This window comes from Chiloscyllium punctatum, chromosome 13 (assembly GCF_047496795.1).
Source record: "Chiloscyllium punctatum isolate Juve2018m chromosome 13, sChiPun1.3, whole genome shotgun sequence".
NCBI classification, from domain to species: domain Eukaryota; kingdom Metazoa; phylum Chordata; class Chondrichthyes; order Orectolobiformes; family Hemiscylliidae; genus Chiloscyllium; species Chiloscyllium punctatum.
The window spans coordinates 103034767-103048294 of record NC_092751.1 but is presented as its reverse complement, the minus strand read 5'-3'; the positions used below and the strand labels follow the sequence as shown (position 1 = coordinate 103048294).

Genomic DNA, 13528 nt, shown 5'->3' with positions numbered 1-13528 from the left:
CAACCCTCAGTCTGCTATTAGTTAACTAATGCTCTATTCATGCTAATATACTGCCCAAGCACATTGGATCTTATTAGGTAACCTTATTATCGGATTCCTCTTTCCATTCTGCTTGTTACCTCTTTAAAGAATTCTAATAAATCTGTCCGGCAGGATTTTCCCTTTTCTGAAGCTACACTGACTCTGCTTGATTATATTATGTATTCCTAAATGCTCTGATCTTAGATCTCTTATTTTCATTTTCACTTCATTTAACTCTTTCCCAATAACAAGATATTCAGGTAATTGGCCTATAGCTGCCTGGTATTTTTGGTTTCTCCCTCCGTTTTTGAACAAGAATGTTATATTGGTGGTTTTCCAATCTTCTGGGATGTTTCCAGAATCTAAAGATTCTTGGAGGATCGTGACCAATGCATCCACGATCTCTGCAGCTACTTCCTATAAAAAAAACCTCACGATGCATCCCTTCAGGTATCCTTTCCCCCGGACCCCCTTGTTTCCTTAGAACTTTTTCTCAAGTTACTAGTAAACATCCAAGGTTCCTTGCTACCTCAGAGTCAGAGCCAGAGAATCTCCCATGAAGGCCTTTCATCCTGTTCCTACTCCACTAACTCTGGAGTTCCCCTGAGTCTTTGTCCCTTCCCATGTCTATCTGCATCCTGCTACACAATGATGGCATTTCAAGACATGATTATCTACATAGATGTGAATGACACCAAGCTCTTTATCAAGGCAGGTGCAATTACAACATTTAAAAGGCATCTGGATGGGTATATGAATAGGAAGCATTTAGAAGGATGTGGGCCAAGTGCTGGCAAATGGGACTAGATTAGTTTAGGATATCTAAGCAGCATGGATGAGTTGGACGAAAGGGTCTGTTTCTGTGCTGTACATCTCAATGACTCTATGACTTTACCTCATCACATTCTGTCTCAAGCTTGATCCCCTCAAACCCTCTTCTCTGCTACTTTTCCAACATTCAGTCTTGAATGAGCTGAAACTTCTTCCAATTAAACGCTAGGAAGACCAATTTGTCAATGGCACAAACTCCATTTCCTGCCTATTGATCCCAAATCCCTCCTGCCTCAGGCTAGATTACAGTATTTGATGACAGTATTATTTAGTCTTGGGTTGAGCTTCTGATTTTATATTTTCTCCATCATCAAGACTTGCCTTCTTTCATCTCAGTAACTATAGTACTTTTTTTGATTGTGGTTGCAAACTGCCATCAATTCTGACCTTGTTGAAATATTTAACTTAGATGAGTACACCTTCTACACAATGTGTATCGATTACTTTTACAACATGAATTACTGCTGCTGATAATTGCTAATATTTGATGAGCAAAATATTCCCAGGTAATGGTCAAAATTTACATGGAAGCAGGAGGAAATCCTTGTAGCTTAGATCTTGTGATGTATCCACAACATGTATTGTGTCGCAACTTCATGACCATGTTCTGTTATGTGCACACGTGTGTTCACAAGTGCACACCTGCTCAAACACACATGCAATGCTCATGCACATACACATCCGCTCGCCTGTAAAGATTCACACGTGTACTCATTGCCAACATCAGTGCTGGGTTTGTATATGCTGAGCCATCAGAAATACACCACACAAACTGATCTCTGTTATCTGCACTCCCATAGTTCCCTTTTGAAGTGTATTCCTGTCAACATCATATTGAGCCACGTTTGTAAAGATTTATTTAAATAACAGAACATTTGGCTTGGCATAACTTTGTTCATTCTCAATATGAATTATTCCCCACCTCCCTCGCTCCACAAAATATCGATACTTTTGAGCACCAAGCCCCAAAAGAAATGGTATGGACTTGACAGACCGAATGGCTTTGTTCTGTGCAGTCATGTTTTGGGAATGACTCAATGGAATCACTTCACATACAGCTGGAGAAGGTTCTAGAAGATGGACCATGATGAAAAGTAGTAATTGCTTCTCATGAATTGACATAAAATTATGATAAACTTGGCACAAAGATGAAGGACCAAGTAGCCTCCTTCTGTGCTGCCTGATTCTGTGAAAAGAGCCTGAAATAAATAAGTTACAGTGCCAGCAGGTAGCTCCAGTGTTGCATGTACACGTGTCAGTGAAGACAGTTACAACATATTTACATGGAAAGGCAGGTAATATGTATACATCATCATGGAGCAGGAGAGGTCTTCTGGTCTTATGGAGAGTCGCATTGTATGTGCAGACACACGCACAAACACACACACGCACACACACTCGCACACATACACACATACACTCACACACAGACATAGATTATGCGACCTTTATCTTTAGAGCTCGTCTCTTTCCTCCTCATTGCATACACAGGCTGATCTCTGACTGTTCATGAAAGGTTTACAGCCCAATGTCCAGACGGCATTGAACATGGTATCTGCCACTGATTCACAGGCTGAAAGAAAGAACAATCATTTAATTGATGCTTTTCCCTCTTATATCCTAAAGCACTTTATGTAGTCTCATGAGGTTGTCACCATTGTAATGCATTGGGGCAATGAACTGGTGCACACTATTATTATTATGAATCAGCCATTACAAATTCTCGGAGCTAAGAGTTTTCCTCCTCATATACTGAGTTCGAAGTGTTGAGTCTGTCACTTAGAGGGGAACACTAAGTTAATGTTCATACTGTGTGTCCTAACAGTGCCCAGATACTCCTGGGGATCTTGTGGAACTCACTTGTGGAATCGTAGTCCCCTCTGAACAACCAGTCTCAACACTGACCAACCCTCTGCCTTTATGGCAATAGGACATGGCTGCCCTACTCTGACGACTCAACACTGGAGCTCTATAAGTCACTGAGTGAAGTCTCAACGCCTGTTTTGCCACTCCAGTAACAGCATTTGTTGACAAGAGTCCCGCACTGAAATAAACTGGTGATGGCCCAGCCATGTGAGTTTTAATCGTATTGATCCAAGGATAAATGTTGACCAAGGAGATCTTATCCTTGAAACGTCGATTCTCCTGCTCCTCAGATGGTGTCTGACTGGTTGTGTTTTTCCTGCACCACACTCTTTGAACAGGCAGATGTCCCCAGCCCTTCTTCGAATAGTGCTGCGGAATCTTTCATACCCAGTCACAAGGGCAGATGGGATCTCAGTTTACTGTCTGATCCAGAAAGATGGCACCTCCAACAGTGCGGCACTCTATCAGCACTACCCTGGAGAGTCAGTCTGGATTATGCGTTAATTCTTTGGAGGGTGTCTTAATAACAATGACCTACTGACTTGGGTCAGTGCTACTCACTAAGCCACGATGCCCAATAGAACAAGGGATACAGAAATAAAAATAAAACACAAATCTGCAAACAACTGCTGGGATTCTAAAATACAAACAAAAACATTCTAGTGAAAGCTTTAGGTCAAAAATGTTGTCTCTCTAGACACTGAGAAACCTATTGTGTTTTTCCAAACTTTTCTGTTTTTGTTCCAAATATCATCCATTTTCTATCCATCTCGGTCTTTAATGCCACGTCCAATATGTCCCCTAAACATCTTTTTGTGTCAAACCCAAATTTTTTGGGTCTTAATGATGTTGGAATCTTTCTGATATAAATACTGACCTTCAACCTTTGATACAAAGCCCAGACTTTTCTTGAGATCTGAGCAGATGCCATAGAGGCACCAGCGGAACTTGGCGTCACATCGGTACTTGTTGGCTCCACAAGTGTCGTAGCAAAGGTCGAGTTGGTTACAACACTTTGTCATGGCCGGGATTCCCAAGTCGAGCTGAAACACAGATGGAAAATAATTGCAGGGGCAGCTTTCTAAGTCTGGAACCACATTCTGCCCAGACTCCCCAGAGCCCACAGAACTCAACATTTTGTGGATGTGTTTGACATTTAGCAATGATGTGTTGTTGACCATCACTGGTCACTGTACTTATCCCCCCCAGCCGCTTTGATTTTCTCTCCTTCCTTATTGCCCCCATCTTCTTGATTTCTTTTTTATTGCCACATTTGGTGGTCAGAGTTTGTAGTCTTTTGTGAATTGGTTGGATGTTTCTGAAACAAAAAGCTGGGTTATTTGATGACATTTGTGCTGGAGTAAAGGAGTAATAGAGTCGTACAGCACGGAAACAGCCCCTTCGATCCAAACAGTCCATGCCGACCATAATCCCAAACTAAACTAGTCCCACCTGCCTGCTCTTCTCCCATGTCCCTACAAACTTTTCCCATTCATTAACATATCCAAATGTCTTTTAAATGTTGTAACTGTACCCGCATCCAGCACTTCATTTGGCAGTTCACCACACACACACTACCTCTCTGTGTAAAAACATTGCCTCCATGTCCTTTTTAAATCTTTGCCCTCTCTACTTTAAAAAATGTCCCCTAGTTTTGAATACCCCAACTGTAGGGAAAAGATCCTTGTTGATCATATCCATCTGATCCATATCCTCATGATTATATAAACCTATATAAGGGGTTGTGGTACATGATTACCTCTGAAAACTCAGTTTTAGTAAAGCACCCCACTCCTTTTTTGTTGATTCCTGTTATTGTCACACTGCTCCAAGTGACCATGGTTTGTAATATGTTAATTGGGCGTTTTGGCTAATTTTAATTTTGCCTTTATTTACTGGAAGAAGAGCTGGATTCTCCCCCTTCCACAATCCCTGCATCTCCCCTTTGGTAATGGTTTTTAGTTAACATTACTTGGTGGACAGTTTTTGTCAGCTGTAATTGGTTTATTTTGTTTAAAGAAAAAGGAGCTCAGTTCTTTCCCAGTGGCAAGTTGGGTCTTGGAAAGGGAGGAGGTCCAGAAGGGAACTGTGAACATTGGCGTCTGTACTAAACTATAGATTTATAATAAAACCCCTGTAAATCTGTGAAAGCCTTTTGCTGCCAAATTCAAGGTATGGATATCAGTCTATTAAACACACAGCTCCCCTTGTGTATTACTGGATTAGTGGTGCTGGAAGAGCACAGCAGTTCAGGCAGCATCCAACGAGCAGCGAAATCGACGTTTCGGGCAAAAGCCTTTCACCCCTTGTGTATTAGTTGGCTCGTCTGACCACAAGGTTACAAAATTGACAGGTTATTATTAAAACCAGGTGGTCTATCACGCCTTCTGCACCCTCATTACCATTAAACCATCATGACTAAACACAACTTTCGAGTCCAAAACCTCCTGAATGGTGTTGACGAGGTGAAAATGTGAGTGAGTTCAGAATTAGGGGACACCCTTTTAGGATGGAGATGAGGAGATTCTTTTTTTTCCTCAGATTTGTGCGACTCTGCCTCAGAATGTGGTAGAGTCAGGGTCATTGATCATGGGGTGGAGAGATTCTTATCAGCCAGAGGGGAAACAAAGGGGTAATCAGGCTAACTAGGAATGTGGAAGCAGAAACACAAAGAGACTAGCCTTAATCTAATGGTGGAGCAAGCTGAAGAGGCTGACTGGCTTTATCTCTGCTCCTAACCATCCTCACTTGCACCCAATACCATGGAATCTCTAGTCAGACTAGCAGAGATGCAGGGTTGATCAAGTCACATAGATATAAACAATACACATCTATTTATTGTTGATGAAATGTTTTATCAATTCTTAACTGTTTCCCTTGGCCACCTATGCTGCCTGACCTCCTCAGAATCTCCAATATGTCCTGTTTCTAATTACACACTTATTTTACACTGCAGAAAAAAGACATATTTTGTCAACACTTTTATCTTGCGTGAATCAGGACAATTTGCAAGAAAACCAAAACAAAGGGAAAAAAGTCATTTTATGTTGTATGAGGAGAGGGCTGACTGTAAAATGGACTTTGATTGGTAGAGGTGTTGCCATGGAGCTTGCACTAGTTAGGTGATAACTGACAGTTAACTACCAAGCTATGTGTAATTTAAACCAGGCTGCTTAACTTTGATTGGTCATGGCATTTATATTCATATTTCCCAGGAATTCTCCTCGCAAGTGCAAGATGGAAACTTTCAACAGGATATGTCTTTTTCAATAATACTCCACTCCTTTTTGACTAAACAACTATTTATTTTGCAGTGTTGTTCCATGATAAACATAAAATGAAAATATCTACTTGAGGGCAGGCTGGTACCATGGACAGAGTCAGGCATCTAACACTGAAGATAATGCCTCCACTATGACTCTATCATCAGGAGTTCATATTCTCTACGTCCCAGTGCTTTATAAGATACAACATAAAGTAATCCTCTACATAGACCAGCAACATTCAGGTCACCATTCAAACCAAAGAGATAAAAAAGCACAGTTGTTGGTATCATTACATTTAGCTCACATCTAGTGTCTTCATGTTGATAGTAACCTTAATTTCTGATGGGCCCAATTCTACTCAACCTAATGGAACCTAGCAGAGTTGGCCTTACCCACCTCCTTCCTCTACTGCAATGGAACAAAACAGCACCCCTTCAAAGTTAGAAATAATCTTTTCAGGAGAGAAATCCGGAAGCATGCTTTCACACAAAGGACATTTGGAAGAGTCCTCCAGATGCAAATAGGAACGTTGGTCTTTTGAAACTTTCAACACTGAGGTAAGGACATGCGTGATTCATGGATGCAGATCAATCATGATCAAACAGGCTTGAGTGGCTGAATTGTCTCTCCTTGTTCCCATGTAACCACCAAAACAATATTTAACTGAGGAAATCAATACTGGGTAGTGGTATCACAGTAATATCCTAGCTACTATCAGAAAATCTGAATAGTATCATCATACCTTATTATTATTTGTAAAATGGTACTCTAAACTGGATAAAGGTTTCAAGTTTGATTTTTACTTCTATTTTATAAGTGAAGAGGAATGAACATGGCTTTATTTTCATGTTAGTGCGTGGTGTCTGGAGGTCTGAAGTTTGTGGATATCTGCACTTTTAATGAGCATTTACAGCTTTGGAGTAAAGCTTGAGGTGAACAGTTCAGTGCATTAGAAATAAGGGAGCAAGACATAACCAGACCGAACGTCAAGCAGTGTGTGCAGGTTTATTCAGAGAAAACAGGGCTACGACAGCAAAAGTGCTGTTAGCTTAGCAATCTTCAATGCAATTTGGACTGTAAAGAGATCCTGTGTGACTTAAACATCAGTGAGAGAAAAACAAATGAAACAAAAGTCTGTGAAAGAGGAGTTTAGGAAACCTATGTTAAGAAATGAATGAGCTTTGTTAGCAGTTTGTTAAGGGTCTCAGAAAGAGACATTAACCAAAGAAACAGCATCAAGTGAATGCAGAAATTTGCCAAAAAGAAACCTCTGAATAAGGACCTTTAAATTAGAGATAGGGTGCCCCTTCAGTGAGATTTGAGTAATGTTCCTTCAGTTTTTTCTTCCTCCTGCATGGAGTTCCGAGTGGTTAGCACTGCTGCCTCACAGCGCCAGAGACCCGGGTTCAATTCCCGCCTCAGGCGACTCTCTGTGTGGAGTTTGCACATTCTCCCCGTGTCTGCGTGGGTTTCCTCCGGGTGCTCCGGTTTCCTCCCACATTCCAAAGATGTGCAGGTCAGGTGAATTGGCCAGGCTAAATTGCCCGTAGTGTTAGGTAAGGGGTAAATGTAGGGGTATGGGTGGGTTGCGCTTCGGCGGGGCGGTGTGGACTTGTTGGGCCGAAGGGCCTGTTTCCACACTGTAAGTAATCTAATCTAATCTAATCTGTGCCTTCCAGGAGGGAGAGTCATGGAATGGCAATGAGGATCGACCTGCACAAGGCTTTCCAGAGGCCCTTGCAGCTGTGTAGTTTAAAGGGAATATTGGGTTCTGTAAGGTCCTTTCTGAGGTTTAAAGGATTGTATTTTTATTTCTGATATTTGGGTCAAGCCTGTTATAAATAGATCTTGGGCCATATCAAATAGTTAATGAGATTTTTTTTCCTTTTTGTCTGTAATAAACTTTAATGTTCTTTTGATAAAAGTATGTTGGCAGCCTCTTGTGAATACATTCAATAACTGACCCCAACAGCAAACAAATCGCATAAATAAAACTTCTCATCTATCAAGCCAGGTTTCATTCTGGGACCTGATTGTCCAGTGTTAACATCAGCTGGGATCCTAACAAGTTAATAATTACAGAGAACAGCCTGATTATAAAAATGAAAATTCATTCAGCTCTGATACCATTTACCCAGAAATACATATTGGGAATCAAAATGTACAATAGCAACATTACCATCAGTTTGGATTGGATATATAGGTCATGTCCATTGTTGAGACCATTGGGTGTAAAGGACATATCCATTGATGGGACTTTTGGTTGTAAAGGACATATCCATTGATGGGACTTTTGGTTGTAAAGGACATATCCATTGATGGGACTTTTGGTTGTATAGGACATATCCATTGATGGACAATAGACCATTGATGCTCTATACAATGACCACACAAGCTTGGGCTGCATACCCTAATTCCTGTCTGGCATTAGTGCATGCCCGAAAGAAGAAGCAATCTATGTACATATAGAGTCAATGACACTCCAATATGCTTCACAAAGATGTATTTTTGCCATGTAGCCATTGTTGCAATTCGAAAACATGGTAGTTAATTTGCAGACAGCAATCCCCTGCCTAAAGCACAAAATATCCAGAAAGTCTGACTTAGTCAGTTACAAAGATCTAGAAACAGGGGATTAAGGTCCCTGCTCTCCCTTGAATAGCACCATGGATTCCATGCAGTTTGCACCTGAGAGGTTTGATAGACTACCTCATTCAGTGTGAAGTGCAGCACTCCCTCAGTTCTGGCACTACTGTTCCAGTCTAGAATGTGTGCCAGTGTGAAGCTATTATTGAAAAGCGGCGAGTATAAAATAGAATCTGGGTTTGTCGTACATACAGTGTCTGGTACCTTGAGTCCAAGGAAAGAGGAGCTACAGCCATTGGGCTCTGGAGGTTTATAGTCAGGTCTCGGAAGAGGCGCCTTCCCTAGACAGAGAGGGAACAGAGTGAATGGTACAGTTTATACAACAGGAAAATCTTTGCACCTTTATAGCTCAGTCTAAGATCCATTTTACTTTCCTCCTAAGTCAACATCCTGCACTTATATAGCACCTTTAAATCAGTGAACTGCTCCAAATTGTGCCGGCAAACAGAATTGATAAGCAAGGCCTAGGGTAGGGCCCAATAACCAGAGGCAGGGCTCTCTGTGCTTGAACTAGAGGCTGGAGTCCAGGTGCAGAGATAATAGCAGGGTCCCCTGATTTCTCTGACTGTCCCTGGTAACACCAAGCCACTTAAAGAAATTTTCAGACAGAAGACCAAAATCTGGTCAAAGAGTTAGATATTATGCAACATCTTAAAGGAAGACACAGAGAGAGAGAGAGAGAGAGATGGGGGGGTGGGGGGGGGGCGGTGTATTGGACAAAGACCTTCAGGTGTTAGGCCCAGGTAACCAAAGGCATGGCTGCCATTTGGGGACCAATTATAATAGGGTGTAGGTTTGCTCACTGAGCTGTAGGTTTGATATCCAGACGTTTCATTACCTGGCTAGGTAACATCATCAGTGGTGACCTCCAAGTGAAGCGAAGCTGTTGTCTCCTGCTTTCTATTTATATGTTTGTAGCAGTACCTGTTTTCTCAAACATTCATGCAGGAAGTAAGTTGTTCGCAGGTGGAACTCCTCTCGGATGGCATTCCTTTCCCGTCTTCGGGCAAGTTGTAGCATGTTGTGCCCATAGGTTTTTGCAAGGTTTGTGAAGGTTTGTAACCCGCGAACAACTGTACTTCTTGCATGAATGTTTGAGAAAACAGGTACTGCCACAAACAAATAAATAGAAAGCAGGAGACAACAGCTTTGCTTCACTTGGAGGTCGCCACTGATGATGTTACCTAGCCAGGTAATGAAACGTCTGGATATCAGACCTACAGCTCAGTGAGCAAGCCTACACCCTAAACCTCAACCTGAGCTACAAACCTTCACAAACCTTGCAAAAACCAATCATAAAAATGGGGTATACACAAGACTCCGTAATGGGAGAAATCCCAGAGGTTTGCACAGTTGGAGATGGCCACAGAGATAGTGGGGGAGGAGAGGCAACTGAACAATTTGAAAATTAGGGAAAGATTTAAAAATGTAAGTATTGCCAATGGGAGGTGATGTATATCAGTAAGCATGGGGCTTTTTCACAATTAATTCCCAAGCTGTGGCAGTCACTGGCCAGGCCAATGTTTATTACTCACCTCTGGTTGCTCTAGAGATAGTCATCTTCTTTAAAGTGCCATGGGGTCTTTAACATTCACCTGAATCACTGGAGGAGGCAGACAAAGCCCTGACTTGACTTTATGTCTGAGGAGCAGTGCCTCTGAAAACAAAGACTCCCTCCGTACTACAGGCCCACACTGACATGAATCAAATACAACTTCTATTTGTTTGTATGTGGAATGAGGTGCAGCATTGTTCCAGGGAGTTCCCTGCCCAACGACACTGAAGGAACAACAATACATTTCCAAATGAGGATGGTGAGGGTGGTGTTCTCATGTATCTGCTGCCCCAGTCCTTCTAGCTGGTAGAAGTCACAGATTTGGGAAGTTCTTTATTCACATGTAGGATGTTGGCATCACTGGCAAGGCTGTTATAAAATTGTCCATCTCTAAAATGCCCCTGAACTGATGAGCTCTGCAGGCCATTTCAGAGGGCCAATTAAGAGTTAACCATGTTGCTATTGGTCAGGAGTCACAGATAGGCCAGATTTCCTTCCCTAAAACGCATTAATAAATGGGTTGATACAACAGCGTGGTTGTCATTGGATCAGTTTTTAGTCATTTGTCCAGACATTTCCTTGTTTAGCTTGGTTTATTTGGCCAGATTCCATCACATTCAAATTTCACCATCTGCCATGATGGGATTTAAACCCAAGTCCCGAGAGCATTAACTTGTGGCTTACTGGATTACTAACCCAGTGATATAACCACTACATCACCAACTCCCTAGGTACTGTCAGAGGATTCTTGCTGAATTACTGAAGCACATATCAGTAACTAAATATATATCTAGTTCACTAACAGATACATATAGGACCATAGTTGTAAACATAAGTATTGAATTTATCCAAAATGCAAACACTAGTCACCCTCACAAACATTAATTTTACTCCTTGGTTACTCCTTTGAAGAATATTACCCACTTCCCAAGTGATTTTTTTGCTTTAATCAGATTCTACCAGACATTTGTAATATCCAACTTCTGTTTGTTTTTTCTCACCCTTGCGTTCTTTAACCCTCAAACACAAATGAAATTCTTTTTAGGTGGGTTAATGATCAATCAAATGCATATCACAACTTTTCAGGAGAAAGAAAGGGAGTAATCCCAAACTGGAAAATGACTGAAGAGATCACAGAGTTGCATTTGTTTGGGTCTCTGCTTTTTCTGTTCAACTATATTTCTCAAAAATCAACCTCGCAGCAGTACAGACTGTTTGTCCCTCTTGCGGCTTGCTACCTTTCAGCAATGTCTGTGCCTTGTCTTTGTTTTATTTGGGCAGGTCCCTCTTCAACATTTCTGCTTCTGGCTTTCTATCAGGGTGTCATAGCGGCGTAGAAATCTACACCATAAAAATACATCCTCCAGCCCATCGCTTTTGTACTAGTGAATAATGACAATCTAACGATTTTAATCCCATTTTCCTGCACTTGGCCTATAAGCTTATTTGCAATGCTTCTTTAACATTTCTGTCTCTCCTCCCCCTTGCAGGGAGTGAGTTCCAGACTCCCCACCACCCTCTGGGTGAAAAAGTTTTCCTCACATCCCCTCAAAACCTCCTGCACCTTACCTTCAATCTCTATCCCCCCCACCCAACTCCTAGTCATTGACCCCTCCATCAAAAAGGGAAAGGTTTCTTCTTGTCCATGCCTCTCATGATTTTGTACATTCCAATCACCTCCCATCTCAATTTTCACTGCTCTAAGGGAAAAAAACCCAGCCTGTCCCAATCTCTCTTCATCACTGAAACTCTCCATTCCAGGCAACACCCCGGTGAATCTCCTCTGCACCCTCTCAGTGCTATCACATCCCTCCTATAATGTGGATTCCAGAACAGCACACAATACCTCAGCTGTTGCCTAAACAACACTTTTTACTGTGTTGATAGATGTGGAGCTGGTAAAGCACACTCTCCTGCTCCTCTGATGCCATCTGATCCATTGTGCTTTCCCAGCTCCACATCTATTGACTCTGACTTCCAGCATCTATAGTCCTTATTATCTCCAACATTTTATACTGTTGCAGTATTACTTCTTCACTGCTCTTGAATGCTATGCCTCAACTAGTAAAGGCAAGTACACTACATGCCTTTTTTAACCACTTCACCACCTTGCAAAGACTGGCCAAATCCTCTCTCATCCACCTCTCGCTCAAACTACCCAACATTATCCAGGCGAGTGGTTACCCAGCCAACGACACTCACCATAGCGGCACTTGTACTGACAGACTCCATTCCTGCCACCGAGCAGCTCCAGGAAAGAGTCGAAGTATCCATTTATGGCTTCGAAGCTGTCTCGGATGGAGCCAATGCCCCAGTCTGCATCGGTGCTCGAGTCACCCTGGTCTGTGGCCGTGGTGTTGATGATTTCTTCAGAGAGTGCCGCGGTTACGGTCAGGCACAGCACAATCACAGCTCCACCCCTCATGGCGCAGCAAAGCTGGTTCGACAAAGAGGATTAAGGTGAAGCACATTCAGAGCTTCGTTCCCCACCACTGTCCCGGCTCTTTCGAGTCACTCTTCCACCTGGACTTTTAACCTTCACCTTTTTATCTGGGATGAGCTCACTGCTATAATAGTCTAAAGGTCACTCTGAGTGGAGCTTTGCCTGGAATTCAGTCTCAACTCAGACACCTTGGCTAATTGCTCATTGTGGCCTGTGTACTTTAAACACTGACTGGCAGTTCCCTGTCTCGTGTCTAAATTCTTAAATAAATTGCCTGCCAAGCAACGTGTTTCAATACGGGGCAAAGTTACTTCAAGTTTTTCAAGCAGTGAACCTTTTCCCCATTCACTAAGGGAATACAAGAGCTCGCGAGGAAGACCAGCGTTTCTTGCCCATCCTTAATTGTCTCTTGAGGGGGTGACATTGAACCAGTTTCTGGAAACACTTGCAGCCAATTTTTTTTTAAAAGGTTCATTCACAGGTTGAGGGCGTTGCTGGCCAGACCAGCATTTATTGCACAGAGGGCAGTTAAGAGTCAATCACATTGCTGTGGGTCTGGAGTCACATGGAGGCCCTGACCAGTTTCCTTCCCTGTCAAAAAGTGGGGTGCTGGAAAAGCACAGCAGGTCAGGCAGCATCTGAGGAGCAGGAGAGTCGACATTTCCAGCATAAGCCCTTCATCAGCCAATTTGATTGAGTTCAAACTATACCATCTGCCAGGGCAGGATTTGAACCCAGCTCCCCAGAACATTATACTGGGTTTCTGGATTAAAAGCCTCAGTGGTAATACCATTAGGCTATTGCCTCCCCCTTAATCAAGATCCACCGACTGTAGTGGTTTCAACTTCAGTGCAGTGGGCCTGGAGTCACTCATTGGCAAGACCCAATATAGACAGTCGA

The 13528-nt window shown here is 42.4% G+C and overlaps 1 protein-coding gene across 2 annotated transcripts; it reads right to left on the bottom strand.

The window, feature by feature from the left end:
* Positions 1-1672: 1672 nt before the first annotated feature.
* pla2g12b (phospholipase A2, group XIIB) lies at positions 1673-12772 on the bottom strand. Of its 2 annotated transcripts, none has more exons than XM_072583516.1 (4): positions 12388-12772; positions 8835-8911; positions 3596-3761; positions 1673-2425 (listed from the first exon to the last, which is right to left on the bottom strand). In XM_072583516.1, the coding sequence occupies exons 1-4, from the start codon at positions 12608-12610 to the stop codon at positions 2307-2309; spliced, it is 585 nt and encodes a 194-aa protein (XP_072439617.1). In that variant the 5' UTR covers positions 12611-12772; the 3' UTR covers positions 1673-2306. The 2 variants fall into 2 exon arrangements, with proteins under 2 accessions (XP_072439617.1, XP_072439616.1); XM_072583515.1 differs by having other exon boundaries at positions 8823-8911; positions 12388-12769.
* Between the last annotated feature and the right edge of the window lie 756 nt (positions 12773-13528).